We start from the raw sequence: 19,275 nt of genomic DNA, 5'->3' as shown, positions 1-19,275 counted from the left end.
AGTGTCACAGTACTACCGCGTGACACATAGCTCAGTCAACAAACCGTCACGCTTGCGTTGCACTAAATACGATCTACAAGTGAGAAGTGTCCGACGGGCCTCTTATAGCAGGGCGACACCACACTGTCCATGTCCGTGGAGATCAGTTCCCTTTGCGCAGGTGTCGGAGCACATTTATTTCAAAACTTTTTTGTTACGGCTGATTCTGGCGTTAGAAAACTTGTCAGGAGACGGAGTCGATGTTTTTGTGATCTTTGTAAAATTACCACCACGAAACAAATTATTAATGTGCGCTCGTACAGTATGCGTTCCCGTCACGTGTTTCCGGGGGACCGTTTAGGAGACGGACTCGTAAACATGTGTCGCGTGGGTGTGTTGCTAAATAACGAGCTGTCACCGCGGTGCTCGCCCTGGGCTTTCCTGTTTGTGTAACTTGTTGGCATGGGTTCAGGAAATGTGATAGGGCTTGAGTTTAGCGAGCCTCCAGAAACAGCGCACAGAGGCTCAGCTTGCTGCCTTATAACGGTAGCATCGGCTTATCGCTAAATGTGTACGTGCTAACCGGCTAGCTCGGCAGTCCAGGCTTCTGTGAGGACATGAAATTACTCTTTCTTGCCTGTCTCAGCCCCCAAACTGGGAACCACACTACAGCTGAGAGAATAAGGTAATTGACATGTTTGCTAAGTGTGGCTAGCTTCTGCTGCTGGTGCTAATTAGTGTTGACTAAGTGAGGGTGCATTACGTCACCTGTCAGCCAGAGCTAACTCAAATTAAAGCTGTTTTTAGACTTTACTGTGCAGTGGCTACAATAAATCATCCAGGAAGTTAAAGCTCCATGGAGGAGGCAGTGTAGACCAACATAGTATGTTGTGTGTCTTTTATTTTAGGTCCCACATTGAATCAGCAGGTCACACCTGTGAGCTCAGAGATGCAGCAGAATTTCAGTCTCCTGCTGAAGTGGCGAGGCTTGTGTCTCGAAATCCTCCATTCGAGGGTGCACTGGCTATCCATCTGTTCAGAGCAGGCAGACTCCTCTTAGGTAAACCTCCCTGCTGTCCTGTGATCTGTTTACTTCTCTCCATAGCCTCAGTCAGCCTTGTGTTTGTCGACACAAGAGTAGACCTGCAAGTGTGATGCTACCTGTGCCACAAATGTCAGGACCTTTCTGTTTTATGTCTTACACCAGACATCCAAGTACCCTTTGGCGTTATCTTTGGCGGAACAGACATAAATGAAGATGTGAAAGTTGAGCAGAAGCGTGTGGTTATGGAGCAGGTGCTACTGAAAGCCAGGTGATGTTGCTCAATACTGCTATTTTAACCCATTTAATTCCAAACAGCTCTGCATTTAGTACATTTTCTTCTACCGACACTACGCCTTTTCAAAAATGTTTGTTGTGTTCTTGAGCTACACAGTCAAACATTTTTATAATAATTATACATGATGAAGACACATACGCCAATAAAATGCTAATAACTGCTATTAATTAGACTTCTCATAACAGGAAAACCACTGGTGCAACTAATAACATTAATTATGGATGCATTCCATTTAGGTTTACCAGTTCAAGGGCCCTGTTATTGTGCATGCTTGTTCACCGGCATGGCTTTTACGGGACATTTAAATGGAATGAACAAACCCATAATTGCGTGCATTATTAGTTACACCTGTGGTTGTCCTACTGTGACAAAGTAACTCTGTCTTTTGGATCTGATTGTACACGTTAGCGAGCGCAATTTGAATTTGACAGCACAGTCAACAGGCTCTACATTGATCATTGGGAGAAAAATATTTTAGTAATGTATTGCAATATGTTTTGCTTGCTTCCCTTTATAGAGGTTTTAATGTAGATGTCACAAACTACGGAAGCCCTGAGAGGCAAGTGAGAGGGAAAAAAAAACCTGGTGATCCATTTTTCTAAGTGTTTTTTCTCCCATGTTTATTACTTAAGAAAAGGTGGGGAAAAAAGGTTTGGCAGGTGAATTGTTTTGTAATGTTTTTTTTGTAAAAAAGTGTTTAAAAAGTTTTCTTCCAGTGAGTTTTAATTTCTCTGTGCACTCCAAACACAATGTACATATATTGTGTGTTAGCAGTAATGTAACATTACTGTCATATCTTCCTTTAGGATAACTAACAGCTACAACCGAGGCCAAGATGACTGCTTCGATAACTATAGTTTACTGTAAAGTTGGTCACAGTTACAGGCTGAGATAAACCAGATATTGTATGGGGCAAATGGCAGGGGGCACCAATGTGGAAAAAAATTAAAAAATGTGATTTAGTTTTTAAGTGCATGAGAGAAAACAATTTAGATCAGACCTAGGAAAATGGATCGCCAGATTTTCCTTTGCTCTCACTTGACTCTCAGGGCTTCCATAGGGTCTTGAATTGTGACCAGGAAGTGAAAGCTGTGGCTCTAAATATGGTAAAGACACTTCCTGGCCTTAGCACACATTGTTCTTCTCTTTTTCTTGGTTTGACCAGCTCTGGCTTCTCGTTTTGAAACTCTTTTTTTCACAGTGCTATGCCATTGTTAGCTGGAGGTCCATTTTTAATATCACACAATCACAGGCTATACTGAGTTATAATAAGCTTTCTTTACATTCAGTTTCACAATAACCTTAACATTGTAATGCTGTATACAAGACACATCTAGAAATACTGAGAAAAGTCTGAGTTCATTGCACATCATTAAATTATAAGACACTTCATGTGTAATGAGAAGTACATCACCATATTGGAAAAGCCATAATTAAAACAGAAAATTCCCTTACACAAAGCATTTGGATCATATTGACTAGGGTCTCAGTTATCTATGAGGATAAAGGACTGGATCCCTACGGGGAAGTACTGGCATGAATGAATGAGGCTGAGCACACGCAAGCCAACCCCAGCATTGCAGATTGTGTGTGTGTATATTTTCTTATCCCTTCGTTTTACACTGAAAAGTTAATGTATTCACAGGCATATCAATATCCTGCCCTGTGGCCTCACCTCAGACCGTGACATCTCTATTCCCATTATGACGGAAATAGATGGTGGGACGTCCACCTAGTAAATCTAAGGGGATAATTGCCTTCTGGGAAAACTGGGGAGATCCAGGTCTCATGACTTCAAACATCTGAATCCAAGCACCTCCCGCTGCTAGCGCCTTCTCACACAAACCTTGATCATGAAATTCAGTCACCACTCTGAGCCCATCGGCCCATTTAATAATGCACGCTCACACGAGCAAATTAATATCTCCCCACTGTTTTTTGCTCCACATTCCCTTTGTCTGCCTCTTTGTATTCTTGGTGTATTCATGCTTAAATCCTTTGCCTTTGCCTTCAAACCACAAGCTCTCACGTACTCGGTGTCAGCCCGAAGACTTCTGTGTTTTTACTTTTGTTACCGCTGCTTTTTCCTCTATTGTTGTCAGAATTGTTGTCATTGCTTGTAAAAGACTAAAACTTCCTGTCAGCCATGAAAATTCTTATGAAACGGCTTTCACAATGAAGTGTCTTTTTTTTTTTCTCCTTTTTTTATCAGGTTTGCGGTTGCATTTACAGATAAACTGAAAGAGGAGGCAGAGTTATTTTTGGTATGATTTTACTCTTTTGTCTTTTAATAGACCAACTTCAATAGACCAAGTAGTTTATATCTAACAAGCATGTGTGTCTAATGTTGCGTCCAACATATGGTGACATATGTTTGCAACCAGTCTCACTCCTTTGTGTTTCCCCAGTCAATTTCTGTGCCTAATTGCTGGTTCGTCAGTACAGTAGACTGCGTGCTATGGTATCCCCCCACCCCCAACCAAAAGGTTTTTGTTTGCATTTTATGGCACATCAACAGACAGCAGGAGCCTGACAGCTTCAATAAATGGAACAGAAGAGCTTTTACTATACAAACACAATATCCTGTCTTGCCCCGTAATAGTTTGGCATTAAAACAATATTACTGTGTTTTATTTTCAGATTAGATTCCAGCCGTGGGCTGCAGATTGAGGCGAGTGGCATGCTTTATCTCTGCCATTTAGTGCTGACAGCAGGCAGACAGGACAGGCACTGAGACGCATCGCCACGCTTTTTATTGTGACAGGAAACACACATAGGGGATGGATCTGGTGTGATAACACCCAGTCAATTTCCCCTCCATCCTCTGATTTATTTTGTAGCAGCCCCATTATCTTAGCAACTGCTTTCCTCACTCTCTTTTAAAGTTTTGATTTTAATTACATATGTTCGGCACAAAGAGCGTTAATTAGCTTTTTCCATTGCCTGAGAAAAAGAGAAAGAAGCACTGTAATAATTAAATGTAATTTGTATAAACAAACACGACCAATAATTACTGCTATTATAATATTATTATTATTACCACTACTATTACTTTGAAACACTTCTGTATTCATTTTTTGGTTGTTGTTTTAACCTGAATTCTCCTGTTTGTCTTTTTTCACTGAAGCTGTCCCAGAGCAGTAAAATCTGTGTCCAGCCCCAAGGTAAGCTCTGCAGGCTGCATACCCTCGCCTGATGCAGTGCATCCCTGACTCGCCATTGAAGTGTTGCATTTATCAGCTTTGACATTTTTTTTCCCTCCATTATCATGCTGTCTGCAGTACAGAGTTGTGTTTGCTCTTGCCATTGGCCACTGTGCCATATAGGACAGCCCAAATCACTCTTCCATGTTGCTTCCCACCAGTAGCCTTGTTTGGCAAATAGTGTCCGTTCATAGATTAGAGGAGAGCCCTTGGCCAGCTGCACGGCTCAGCCCGGACCAGTGAAAGCTTTTTTTTTTACACTTGTCACCAGATAATGATCACATGGTGTGCTTTTTACATGCACCACACCAAATAATGTTTTTAAAATGCATGACATCTATTTTATGTATAGGTTGAATTAATAATATGAAATCATGTTGTCAAAAGCATCAAAGGTGATTGATGTTTTAATTTTGACTGTGTCAGATAGCCAATAGAGTTCAAGATCAGAAAAGCAATTCTGAATTTATTCAACTGTGTCTATTTAACTAGAAACCACATTGCTAAGTTTTTGCATAATGGATGTTACCTTAAATGTTTTTTTAAAAAAAAGCTTTACCAAGAACACTGAGCCTTTCATTTGTCTGTGTCTGCTTTAAAGGTATCCAGACGGAAGCGACTAAGACATTTTGCTGGACTGAATTCTTGAGGAGCTCAGGTACTGTTGTCATTAACGCTATTGTCAAATGTGGGACTAGATAATCCACAGACCTTACAGTGGACTGTTTCCAAGTTTGTTAGGTATTTCTTTTTGTGCCCTCAGTGAAAATATTTACCAATGAAAACTATTCTGAGGGAGGTCTGCTGATCATCCTAAGTATGCAAATAGGGTGGTGTACTGACCCTTTCAAAGCTGGACTGAATTGGAAATTTTGAAATTAATCAAAGTATTCTTTTGTACCTTGGGTACACTGTAATTTGAGTCAGTCTGGTCAAATCATCTAGTTAACTGACACTTAAGTGACAATTATGTGTCAAACTAAAGCAGAGATAGTTTACATCCACGCAACCTTTGTGGGACAGGGGTTGGATAGACTGTTGGTGGCAATAAAACTAGAGAGTTCTAGCTGTTTACCGAAAAATATTCAAGTTACAGTTGTATAATGAATATGGGCTGAAAGTGTGGACTCTCAGCTTTAATTTGAGGATATTCACATCCAAATTGAAGGAAGCGTTTTTGGGGTTTAATATGTTGCCCCCTCCTTTTCAAGTAAGCAAAAGGAATTGAACAATTGACTCAAACGCTTCTTCATGGACAGATGTGGGCTATTCCTTCGTCATTAGTGTGGCAAGTAGTCTTTAGTGTGGCATTTGTATTTTAAGCTTTCGCTGCAACAAAAAAAATCCATCAGAGACATAACAGGAACATTAGGAATTGCCAAAATCAACAGTTTAGTACACTCAGAGAGAAAAAGAACGCACTGATGAGTTTGCCAACACACAGGCCATATATGGAAGACAAAAGTCGTGGATGATCGCAAGATCCTTTCCATGATTGTCTACCATAAAGAGAAGACTACACGGGAGCAAATACTGAGGCTTCACCACAAGGTGCAGAGCATTGATAAGCTTCAAGTGAAACCAAGAAGAAATGAACCGGTACCAGAATCTGATCTGAAGCATTCCACATCATCAGTAAAACGCGACGGAGGTGCTGTGACGCGTGGGCAAGTATGGCTTCCAATGGCCCTGGGTCACCAGTGTTTATTGATGATGTGACAGGTTCAACCCAGTGCCTCAAACCTAAATGAACAGCTCTTCATCACTGCAGCAGGACCCACAACGTACTGTCAAACCGACCAAACAGTGGAACGCTCTTAAAGGCCAAGTCGATCAGCGGATCTGAATCCAATAGATGCTTTTCACACATTCTGGCTTGTCATACCAGGAAAAGCACAGGTGTTAACGGAAATGATGGATCATTTCCTTTCAAGGGAAAGTTTGCCACCTTTTATGTGGCTGTCCAATCAGTATTGATGCTACATGTACACTATGCATTGCTTGCCAGCTTCTCCCAAATCCTCTCTACTCTGCTCTCTCAGCATCAGCGGGTAGCGTCAGTGACAGACGGGCCTAAAACAACAAAAACAAGACTCCCAAGAAACTAGAAACCCTGAAATTCATTGCAGCAAATCGGGCTGATTAGTAAAGGAACATATTGCTTAGACAAACATAAGGTAGAGATGGGCATCGAAGCTGATGACCGCTAGCTTACAGAGTTAAAGGCTGATAAAGGCCGTGTAATATAAGCTGGCAGCTAGCAATTAGCAAACACTGAATAAGCATTCAAACTGTCCAGCATATGAATGACTGCCAGAACTCAACAAGAAATTGGTGTACAAAGGTATAAACTGCAGAAAATAGAGACCAGAATGCAAACTGTACTTTCACATAAGCGGCTAATGTTGGCTTTGAATCACGTCATGTAAACGCACAGAAAAGAACAACTAACACTGAAAAGTACGCTTACAGCTAAAAAAAACACTAACAGTGTAAAATAAACATTACAATTCTATACTCGCGTCTTTATGGACGTTCAAGGTCACTGGTCTGAGGCGGCGCCGGTAAAAGAGAGGCCCTGCCGTCATCTACATGTCTTACTCACAGCTGTGTTTGGACGAACATGCAGCATTTACAAGAATGACTGACTCAGTTTCCATTGGCATCAGAGGCCGATCTGAGCAAAGGCACCACCAGTTACTGTTTGCTCTTTGGCAGCTCAGGTTCTGGATGGTCCCCACCAGCCATATCCTCTTACACGGCTAATGCAGTTGCAGTCTCTCTGCTTTGTTTATTTGGCCGTACACTCTGGCATGAATTAATACTGCTGAATATCAGAGTCAGCACTCCACAACTCTGAAATGTATGCTCGTCCTTAACATCCCCTGCACTCATTTTGGGATGCTATTTTCTCTGGAAACATACCCAGTAAGCTGCAATACAAGCAGAGAACAATTTTTTTATTTTATTTTCAATAAAGTTGATCTTATCTTATCTTATGCTCGCTGACTAACCCCAATCAGAAATCCAAGTTGACACAGGTTGTAGTTTTTCCTGGTCAACCAACTGTGTCAAATGACGATGGACCTGGAAGAACAACACATTAAGAACATAAGAACTCCGCTTTCACGCACTGAGATATTTGTTGCGTCAGTTGACTACATTCACCATCAACACTGATTGGACTTCCACATAATGACACATAACTTTCCATGTAAGTGTCCCAGTAAAACGTGAGCATGCACGATACCAGTGCCCCGGAACTGGCTCACCTAACCGGAATCCAGCCATAATTAATTTCACGTTTGCTTTTCCTGCTTTAACAAGTCAAACTTTCTGCTGGTGATGTCTGTGGGTTCCAGACTTCAGTGAATCATTTGCCACCAAGTATTTAATATGACTACTTTATGTTATATTATGCAAATTTTCTCCATTACTTTTGGTACCAGGAAATGTGGGGTATAAAAATGGTTGTAATTCCAGCACGGTTCACCCACTATTGCTTAAATTAAAGCTGCAAGTCAGCACTGAAAGTAGATACTAATTGTTTTACTGATTCCTCCTCTCCTCACCCCCGCTATTCGTCTATACACTGTGTGGTCCATTGTAGTGGAGCCACCATTGGGAGCCCAATAGGGAATACATTCACACACCCCCAACCTGAGCAGCACCAATCAGAGCATACATGTACTCTGTGCTATGTTGGGTGCATACATGTGGTAGTAGAGAGTTTGTAGCAGAACTCCACTCATCCCAGCCTTTTCCCTTCTCCGCTGAGCTCAGTAGATATGCACTGTTAGTCCAAGCATCATCTCAGCCTGGACTTTAAATTGGACATTGCAAGATGATGTCCATCCCAACTACATTAGTGCTCATGGAGAACACCGTGTACAGACAGGAGCAATTGATTAATAGCTCTCTAGCCCAGAGCCATTTGTCAACACGCTTCACAACCAGTGCAAGTAATACTAATTGCCCATAGTCACTTATCCATTTGTTATACTTGAAATAAGAGTCACTACTGTTGTGCCCTTCCTCAGATGTGATGAAAGCACTGTCATCTGACTCACAGCTGTAAACACCGTTCCATTTTCAGCATATGTGCTGTCTGATGGTGTTCATTTTTCATGAATGTGAATCGGATGCATTTGATATCAATGGGGAAAGAAAGTGTGTTGCCACAGTGTTATGATCACAGTGCTTTAACAAGACGACATGTGCTCATGATTTTTGCTTGCTTTTTGACTAGTGAACGCAGCCCCAAGGCGGAGAGCTACACTCAGATAAAATGATAACTGTATCCTGCAGTCTGAACACACGTTTAAAAGCGTTGTTGGTTGGGTGGTGGTGGCTTCCTGCTTGCTCAGCGTCCTCCTTTTGAACTTTGGTGGCCTGTTCTCTCACCTTCAATAATCAGAAGTGACTCCCGCAGCAACCTGTGTTCTGGTGTGGCATGAATTAGTTATTACTGCGTTATATGTCCTGTTTTACATGTTTTCTGTGTGTGTGGACCATAGGCTGAGTTGCTGCTACCTTAGTGGCAGCTAATGGAGATCTAAATAAAGAAAGAAAGGATTACTAAATGGGAAATTCTATAGTTTATTGTTTATAGAGTAGCTTAATGAAGGTGTTGGGGATAAATGTATTCTGTGTGGCCGGGTGTAAAAAGACCTCCGCAGATGAATATAATGGAGGCAAAGTAACTCTCTCTCTACTTGACTGAAGATACATTATACTGTGTTATCCTTTGGGTGTCATGCACCCTGTAAAGGACCAGTTTTCAAAGGCTGTTGGTCCATGAGAGCCACTCGGTGCATGTTGTTTGTGGCCCCTGCTTTGTGCCCTGTGAGGTGGGGCTCAGGAGATACATGATGAATAGCACTGCGGAGTGAGCAGCGATGCTGTGAGTCACTGAAGGATGGGAGTGAGGGGCGGAGGCTGCTGTTACCTCGTCTTGTCAGTTACTACTTCTTCAAGTAACAGCATGATTATTGAATAAATTCCACTGGAAGCGTTCAGTGAAGTCTCTGTATGAATTGGTAATTAAAGATCAAAGGTTCAGTGAAGGTTAGATGTCAAGTGCAAAGCCAGTTGTCATATATAGTGTGGGACCATGATCGGGGAATAGTGTTTGTGCCATCAGCGGCATTTAATGCTTGAAAATGGCCTCAGGAGTTTTCAGTCTGTATTAAAACAAAGAAAGTAAAAAAAGTTTAATTTGTGGACATTAAAAATAGATCACTAACATCGCCTCTGCTGATGCAAAAATGCAATGTGTTTTTCCAGCTTAAGATGTTTCTAACACATAATAAACGATAATACGTGGCTCTCCCCGAAGTGTTATGTCACAGACACAATCATTCATACTCAGTCGTCAACTGTTCTTGTGTGTTGGTTGTTTGTGCCGTTAATTAATGAAGGCAAGTGTTAAGCTCCATGTTCTCTAGGCAAAGTACTTCTGCATTTTGGGCACAAACTATTTTCTATTTGGAACTCACATACACGTCAAGATAATTGATTACCACGCCTGTTTATAATCAAGACATAATGCTGATTGGCTTAACATACAGTATCTCACCGCGTAGCTGAGTTAGTACATGTGATTTTCCTCTTTTTGATGGTGCTGTCATGATTTTGTGTACTCCCTGCAGTGCATGTTCCCTGTGTCACCCTGCGCCACTCAACAGATTAATAGGAGGTGTTCAGATAGATGTGTGCTCCCACATCCATGCACACATACCCACTCACACACATATACATACTGATTAAAGCATTAGAGGATTGTTCAGAATGCCCATCTGAAATCAAAGGCAAATGAACACAAATGTGTTTTGCATAGAACTCCTAACTGCAAAGATAGAAAGAGAAAAGATTGCTGCTGGCACATCAGATGATTTGTACAATTTGTTTCTCTCCCTAGAGGAAAGATGGATTGGATTTTTTTTTTTATTTCTTTGAATTGATGTCTATGCTCTGGTATGATTCCAGCTATCCTCCATTATTTTCCTGCATCTTGTTCGGAGGTAGTGACATATTTCCCTTAGCTGACGTGCTCTCTCATCCTGCAAATCAATGCGAGGAAGTTCGATACATCCCGCAGAGCTTTTTTGACAATCGCTTCCCAGGATCAGGGTCAATGCCCAGACTTCACGCTGTCATTTTAAGATGCTCTTTAATAGCATTAAAAGAGCTGCCTCAGATTCCTGATCTGGACTTATCTGGCAGCAGGGGATTTCACTCGACTGTCACTGTGCTGTAAGCACGTGCTTGTGTCTGTCTGCTGTATTATTTTTGAAATGGTTTGTTTGTCATCACCATCAAAATACATTTGAATATGGACTTATTTTGTATATCACTTAAATTTTGGGTCAACACTTTCTGACACTTGAGTAACCCCGTAATGTTAAAATATTATTGCTTGTTTTGGTATGAATTAATGTTCTTCTATTTAGCCAGCAGACCTCAACCTTAAAATGTTGCCTTTACTCCAGCTTCACTGTAAGCTTGCATAAAACTAAGACTGTCTTCTCAGGCATTGTAAGGAACAGGGCATAGTGCCTTCAAAATTGAAGCCTAAATGTTCTCCTCACATGAGGTTAGAATACTATTTGTCAACCCAATTGCCATTAAATGTTGTACAGATATTTATGGATCAAAACCTTGACTTTTCCTCTAATGCTGGACGGATTTGGCACAAAATTTGGTCCAGACATTCATGGTTCCCAGATGATGAATCCTAATGACTTGGCTGATCCATCGGCTTTTCCTTTAGCTCCACAATGAGGTCGACATTTGTGGTCATAAAAGAAATGTCTTGACAACTATTGGATTGATTACCCTGAAATTTGGTTCACACATCCACGGCAAACCATTGCATGCTGACCCAACAAACTAAGGTGGTGAATATGGTGAACGTTATTCCTCCTAAACATCAACACGTTAGCAAAAAAGAGAATAAAAAAGCGCCTCAGGGTTGGAGGTTCTACCAACTGTGAGATCTGTTTTGGCCCGTATGAACATGAGGGCAATTAATCGCTCCTATCGGTGGCAATAAAAGATCCTTGATTTATACTTTCGTGTGTGAGTTTCTGACTAATCTCTGGCTTGATCCTGAAAGTTAGACTGTCTAGGAAAAGAACCGATTTAGCGGCTCCACCTCCCAGTTAAAGCAATATTCTCAAGGCGTTTGATGCCGTTGCCATGATATTGAGTTAGCTAATTTTAATCTAGCTCTGTTCATTGAACGAATTGTCACCCAAACACTGTGGCTCTGTAGTTGTGATGCCGTATTACACACTGATTAGGCTGCAACCTTCCAGTGTTTTCAGCAGACTATTTCCCTGCTGAGTGTTACAACTCTGATCAGAGCATTGTGCAAGCACATTAGTCACTGCTGTCTTATTTTCCTCATGACCTTGGTTGATGTATTGCTTTCATTATCTGCCGATGTACTTGGGATGTTCATTATGCAGTGTTTTGATATTGTAGTGCTGTCTTTCTGTGTGTCTGGCTGCTCTCCAGGTGTAAGCAGCGAGCATGTGGATGAGCTGCGTGTCTTCGTGTTGGTCTGCGGCCTCAGAAGAGTCAAGGACCCCCTCTATTTGGTGGAGGTTTTTTCAGGTATACCATGCAATTCATCAGTCTACATTTAACATCTGTTTTATCTATATACTGGTAATGAATAATATGAAACGAACACATAGTCAAGTAATATGAGAAGTGGGCCAGCTGTAATATACATAATATACATATATAATAGAGGTGAGGATGTTTCTTGCCGGCATGTTTATAGCCTGCTCACCCTTAATGACAGGTAAACCCTCAAATTACAAAGCCTTTGTGACTGTGTTTCTGTAGTAGCCTGTGTTAGAGGCAATGGCAGTGTCCTCATCAATTAGGAATGAAGTTAGATCTCTGCGGCTGAGTTTCAGCTAATTGAAAATTTATGTGAAAGTGTGATGAGATTCTTGTGAAAGCTCGCGTTGGCCCCACAAAGGCATTTTATCTCGATATCTTGCTGAGCCTTGCCTTTAAGGTGTTTATTTTTATGATCGCTATCTTATGTATCTTAGATGTATCTTAGATGTATCTAATGCTTTGAGAATCGCTACAGATCAGCAACATCAGTGGGTTCTTTTTTAAAACCCTCTTTTATTGTATGTGCCTTTTGTAACACACAGTTATGGTAATAAGACAGCACTAGAGGGCGTCAAGCCGTATATTAATGTTTCATCCAGATCTGTCAGAACTTTATCTGTGGAGTTTCACAATGCATTTTTGGAATTAGATCGTACTAATGCATGCAAGCAAGTATCGCTATAGGAAATTCAATGCAAAAACAGTTTCACTCCTCTTGAGAAACCTGCTGCTGAACATTTTTCAGTTTTTCTTTACATTGCCAGTTTCATTTTTGTCTTTCAGAGTGGCATTGTGAGAATCCGCTGAATGTGTTGGTCATTATTGGGCCAAAGGTAAGTTCACACTATACAATGAGTGAGGATTTGTTTCCGCTCTTGGCTCGTGTCTCCCTCTGCACTATGACTCTGTGTACTGTAGAAATTACCTGGAAACCTTCCCTGGAAATGCAGGCTAATGTAGCAGAAGTACTGGCTTTGACTGTTTAGCTGGAATTAACGGCTGGCCCTCGGAGGGAAAGGTAGCGCTCTGCAGACGGGGCGAGGGTCAGCTGCAGCAGCAGTGCTCCTGTCTGTCTTTGTGTCCAACTGTCTGACTGCTTCATACACTGATGCATTGCCTACTCTAGATTAGCACTTGCCTCTGACTAGTGACCTGTATACAGCTACCGCATTTTAATACACCTGGATGGGCATATATCTGTACACGAGCTGGTATAAATTACTGCCAAAGCAGTTTGTAGCCCCGTCACGCGCCATCATGTTTCTGTCCTGTGCATCATTCCCGAAGACATTAACTCCACATATACAGGCTGCGTGGTTTCATGTCGAGCAAGTCAAATAATTGGAAAAAAGCAATTGAACTCTTACAGCCTGCCATGATTTACAGTATTCATAATTCAAACAGTCAGCCAATCAAATCAGAGGGGTTTTCATACATTTACCGTAAAACACCGTTTTTTTTTTTTTCATAACTGATTTATGTGTTTCTGTGTGCTTAGCATTGCAGATAGAAGTCATATTCCAGCCAACAGCAGCAGCCTCACTGCTTTTACAACTGTTCTCGTTCCCCCCATTTCATTCCCAGTCTCTCCCTCATTGATTTCTGCGTATGTTTGTCTTTATCTTTTCTTGCCCCTGACTTGCTTTGATATGACATCAGCGTGCATTATTGTAGTGTCTGTTCTTTCTTTCAAACAGTGGTGTCAGGCAAAAGGTATGTTCTGCTTTAGTTTTGCTCAAAAACAACTCAATTAGACATGGCCAAGGGCTTATACACAGTCTGACTGCTGCTTCTTGCTCCACTATGCTTTGTTGTTGTTTGATAAAATGGTTCAGTGGAAGCAGAGATGTGTGATTCATCTCGATGCCACCCCTGAATCACAGTGGAATTTCATCTGTTTGTTTATCTGAGAAATGAAAAACCACATATTGTTATGATTAATATTATTATTGTTACTATTAATATTAATATTAAGAGGAATACACTTTTTGTTAAACATAAAGCTTGATGTAGTAACAGTAAAATCTGTAAAATCTCAATCTACAATACAAACGGAAGTTAGATTAGACATGCGTTGCTCAGATTGTCATGGCATACTATAAATCCACTGCTACTCCATTCAAGTAATAAGCGCTCTGGCTGCACAGCATCTGTCATTAAGAGGAAAATTTAGGTCAGTTTGTCAGCGATGACACGTCTTCGTCCTCTGTAACTGGGCATTATCAAGCATCACAATGGGGCGGCACATTCCACGCTATCATTGATAAAAAATAAATAAATCTAAAGATTATTATGAAAATGTAATGATAGATCTGGGGGCATTAACGGGCTTTTGCACCAAATGTTTGTTGCTTAAAAGCAGGGAAATATGTGGCAAAGGACAAAACAGCAATGCCATTATTGCAGAATAGGAGATGCGTGACAGATCCATGTGAAAGAACAAAAACATTAATATAGAACCTGCCTTCCCCCTCTGACTCGGCACGTCCTTCCCCTCCCGTTCCAGTGGATTTGCCATGCAACAGTACAGAAACAGTACAGCGCTTAAATCATTTGTGTTTGTTAAAATAACCTTTATCGTGATCCACCCCTCGCTGAGTTCACAATGTCTGCTAAATCCCAGATTACACCAGGATGCAAAACTGTTCTTAGTTTAAATTCTTTGACTCTAATGCACACGCGCTTTACAGCAGATTCCATTAGAAATTCCATGAGCTATAAAATGAAATAGAGAAAAAAGTGGCAGCTTGCTTGGCAGCATCTTTGACCTAAATTGCTATGCTTTGACTTTTCTGTGGGCAGGCTAATGCACGCAAATCCCACATTGCAATTAATCAGATTGGCCACCCACCCCACCCTGACCCCAATCTCTGAAAATACAGGATTTACAGAGAATGATTCTCTCATGAGAGAAATTATTTATTGTGTCATTGTTTGTTTTGTCCTCCTGATTAAGTCATTGCTGGCATCCTTGATGAAAACAGAGCTCTTGACAGTCAGACAACTGGTGTCACATGTCTTTTGTAATGCGCCTTGTCTCTCTTAGATTGATCCTATACTCAGTGCTGAAGTGGAAGCTGTTGTTAAAAGGTAAGCCTTCTTTTACGTTTTCCTTTCTTTTCTCCATCAGTTACGCATCTCATGAAAGAAAACTTGAGATCTGACAGTCTAATTGCCAAGGTTTTGCTCCTGTGAAAAATTTGAAGACTGTTTTATTGTTCTATTTATCCCATGTGGCGGGAGAGGATATCCGAGCAAATGTAACTGATTTATTTTGACATAATGTGAACAGAATAAAAATCTGGGGGGAGCGCCAAGATCCTTTCTCTATATATATATATTTTTTTTTAATCTGTCCTCCCACTCTCAAGTCTTTCAGCTTTTTTGCCAAGGGCTTTCACCACAACAAAGATATTTGCGGCAGGAAGCTGCCCTGTCTGGTTAGGACTTTACCTGGACTCTCCGTGCATGTCACACATAGCGCAGCCGTGTTTGCTGCCCTGAGCTTGTCACTGGCCCTTAGCGTCATTCACGCCTCTGTGAGCCCTGAGTCACGCAGAACTGAGCTCTGTCACTGCTTCTGCAGAACAGCAGGGGTCTTCTTGGCTCAGGAGAGGAGCCAACAGGAGCTTCACGCTGCCATGAAAAGGTGCTTCGCCGTGGTCAACAGCTCCGTCTCAGAGGGCATGTCAGCAGCCATCTTGGAGGTAAACATCTTCGGGGCTCACGGGTAACTGGGTAACAATTCAGCTGCTAAACACAGCTGTAGCTTTTTATAGCTCATGCATCGTGGTGCAGAATAATATTTTGGTGATAAGAATTATTAAAGTATACTCTGAGAATTTGCCACCCAAAGCCCTTGGAAATTGTGAACCTGGTGAATATTTACAGGAGTCCTTATCTCGCTGTGTCTCACTCAGCTACAATGTTATCTGACCACTTCAGGGACAATTACCCAAATTAATTGCTCGACTCCAATCTTCCCATTCCTGAATGAGCAAAACCTGCAAATCCACTTAATCTCGTTTAAACACAGTCGATTAAGACAATCCACAGTAGGCTTAAGGTCTGATTAGTGTGTTAGCATGTTTCACTCAACAACCTGCTAAAGGTATTAGCTGATACAGATTGTTAATTCTGTAAGTGAACTAAGGCACGGAGGAGCAGCACGGCCGAGCTGAACAGTTTCCAAGGTGCTTCAGTGCTTTTTTCCCCATAAGATGATAGAACGAGCGAGTCTGTGAATAAGTAACTTTAGTCTGTGACATTGTAAATCTCTGCGACGTCTGAGTGTTTGATCTCTCTGCTCCGACAGGCCATGGATCTCGGGGTACCCGTGTTGGCCAGGGACATTCCAGGAAATGCAGCCATAGTGCAGCATGAGTTCACTGGCCTGCTGTACTCATCTCCTCAGGTATATAGTGACGCACACCGGCCAGGTCACCACAGGCATTAAGCCCTGTTAAGATTTAACACTTGGTGGACTACAGAGAGGATATACCACCATAGAATGCAGCTAACACCTTCTCCTGTCACCTCAACCGACCGCAAAAGTACTTACTGCTATTAAGTATTATTGAAGGATCGTGTCAGGATGACTGAAGGTGTGCATGTCCCCATCCTGGCATAGATTTATCTAAAAAAGTCTCATAAGTAGGACGACTTTAAATCATTTAGTTAAACTTTTAGATTTGGAATTCTTATCATTAGTCCAAACTAAAGGTAAAATACAACAAAAGGAGCTGATGTTTCCCCAGGTGCTTAGATTAGAATCAAAAAGTGCAGCCTTTAGGGACAGAGCAAAGATACCACATTACCACGTAGTGATGCAACACACAGCAGTATGCAGGAAAGTACAAAGTGGGAGCTCCCATGAGAAGTGTTCAGACTGATATTCAGCGAGGTTGATGCAAAAGGAGAATAACACAGGCTAAGGGCAGTTGACAGACGGCTTGAGCACAATGCCGTTAAGACACCATGTGTGATGTTGTTGTACGGCGGATAAGTCCTCTCAGGAGGAGGGGGTGGGGTGGGGTGTGTTCACGTGTGCTCAGCTGAGCTGCCAGGAGGAAGCTCTCACACAGATGGTCGGGCTGGATAAACCACGACCTCAGCCAGGACTGACGGACAGCGAGTGCTAGTCTTTCAGCCAAAACTTTTCTTGCAGTGGATCACACTCAAGACTCAACTTTTTTTTTTTTGCACGCTTTTAAAGTCCTCCTTATTTTTGATCGACAGTGTTTTTGGTTCTTTAAGCCTTCGAAGTAATTACACGAGGAATATAGGTATCAAGAAATGTGTCAAAAGAAACAAACAAACTAGCACTCGAGAGCTTTAAAGAGAAAAGTGCCACATCCTGCCTGGCTCCATAATTTGCAATAACAGTGAAGTGATTATAAGTATGCTGCTCATAAATTGAGCTTTAATCCTGTTGCTGAGGATTTATAGCTCTCATACGGCCATACAGAAGAGCTGTTTCCCCACCAAGAGCCTCTCCAGACGTAATCACATCACTTGAGTGAAGTCAAACATAGTGAATTGGCCTGCTGACTGACAGTGGCAAAAACTTTGCGTGCCCATTGGCTCTCTGCTGCAGTGAATGTTGGCTGCCACGTTGCAGGAACATTTTAAGGCACTTTAACTTGATTTTGTTGGAGGCTTTCTTCAGTTTGCCTGGCCAACAAATGAGCAGCTAGGATCCAGGATGCTCTGTAGATACAACGCATCTCATTCAGTGCTCGGCAATGGCACTGTAATTTTTATCCTTTTAGCTGGTGTGGTAGTATCATTCAAGCGTTGCAACCACTATTTGTTTTTCTTTATAGGCAAATGACAGGTAGCAGCTATCAGGACAGGCTGAAAAAGTCTATTGGACAGCCGTATTTGGACATGGAGCCACAAATATATCCATACTTTGGCAAAATACAGACATTTTTTTGAATAATTCACTAATCAGTGCACAGGCTTTTAAGTTCTGTTCACATGCCTCGGATTATCTTTCATGCTTTAAAAAACACATCTTCAGGCAACTTCAATGGCAAGCTTTAAGTGGCATTTGGCAGTAAATGAGCCTCATTTTGCCTTTATCCTTGCCAGGAATTTGTGCATCAATCTCAGAGGCTGTTGTCAGATCATGAGCTGGGAGAGAAAGTGGTGAGGAACGGAAAACTCTACGTCGAAGAGCACCACAGCCTGAAACGGGAGAGAGAGACCTACCAGCGGCTGGTGGACACTCTGCTCTGAACACAAGCCCTCAGGATTGAACTGCACTCTGTCTACCCACTCAGGGACATTCGGCAACAGAGCATTAAACCAGTGTGTTTACCTTATATAGGTATTATCACAAGTGCCTTTATTCAGTCTTTTAGAAATCAGGCTACAAAAGTGTCTGCACTGCCGGAATAAAATTATGCCGCAGAGCACTTTGAACCAAATACCTAGAGAAGAAATGGTTATTTGTCTTAATATATTTTATGCACTTGAAATTGATGATGTTTATTTATTTTTTGTTTGGTAAATATGGAAAAATGCTCCTCTGTTTATTCATTCTGCTAAATAAAAGAGACAAAAAAAAACTCCACTGGTTGTTTTGCCTGGCTGTTGGTTGGATATGAAAAATGCATGACAATGGTAAATTATCTTTCCCTCTATTGGGACAAAAACAGCTGTTTGTCATATTTAACAAAATTCTGAAAGTGCCATTAAATCTTGATTTTCCCTCAAATGCAGCGCAGGTTCAGCTAATCTACTCTGGCCAAAAACAGTTCCAATATTTCTTTTCCTTCCAGTCTGTATGCCACCACATTCATTTTTAATAAAGTACAGCAGATGGGTTGCACACATTCAGGGGTCCAGCGAAAAACTCAATTTGTTTAAAGGGCAGAGGGCCACAAAAGGTTGTTGTAATTTGCTGTTACAAAGGCGGATTTTGGCAAACCACCGGGGCATGGGCTGGTTAGAAAACCACTCTCTCAAAAGTTTTGCACCATGTCACAGTTTTGATGCAACTGTTAAATTTAGTGTTCTACAAAGAATAATATCAGTGGCTGACCTGCATGCTCTTACCAGGGATCATATGTGCCCTTTAAAAAAAAAAAAAAAAAAGAAAACTGGCT

At 41.5% G+C, this 19,275-nt stretch overlaps 1 protein-coding gene across 3 annotated transcripts; it reads left to right on the top strand.

The window, feature by feature from the left end:
• Positions 1 to 354: 354 nt before the first annotated feature.
• glt1d1 (glycosyltransferase 1 domain containing 1) lies at positions 355 to 18,716 on the top strand. 3 transcript variants are annotated; one of them, XM_070833582.1, is made up of 12 exons: positions 355 to 664; positions 888 to 1,039; positions 1,187 to 1,292; positions 3,532 to 3,583; positions 4,447 to 4,483; positions 5,124 to 5,180; positions 12,044 to 12,142; positions 12,944 to 12,993; positions 15,207 to 15,250; positions 15,747 to 15,867; positions 16,476 to 16,574; positions 18,257 to 18,716. In XM_070833582.1, the coding sequence occupies exons 1-12, from the start codon at positions 597 to 599 to the stop codon at positions 18,401 to 18,403; spliced, it is 1,032 nt and encodes a 343-aa protein (XP_070689683.1). In that variant the 5' UTR covers positions 355 to 596; the 3' UTR covers positions 18,404 to 18,716. The 3 variants fall into 3 exon arrangements, with proteins under 3 accessions (XP_070689683.1, XP_070689684.1, XP_070689685.1); XM_070833583.1 differs by having other exon boundaries at positions 15,752 to 15,867; positions 18,257 to 18,392; XM_070833584.1 differs by lacking the exons at positions 888 to 1,039; positions 1,187 to 1,292 and having other exon boundaries at positions 357 to 664.
• The last annotated feature ends 559 nt before the right edge of the window (positions 18,717 to 19,275 follow it).

This window comes from Pempheris klunzingeri, chromosome 7 (genome assembly GCF_042242105.1).
Source record: "Pempheris klunzingeri isolate RE-2024b chromosome 7, fPemKlu1.hap1, whole genome shotgun sequence".
NCBI classification, from domain to species: Eukaryota; Metazoa; Chordata; class Actinopteri; order Acropomatiformes; family Pempheridae; genus Pempheris; species Pempheris klunzingeri.
This window is presented reverse-complemented; position numbering and strand designations above follow the sequence as displayed.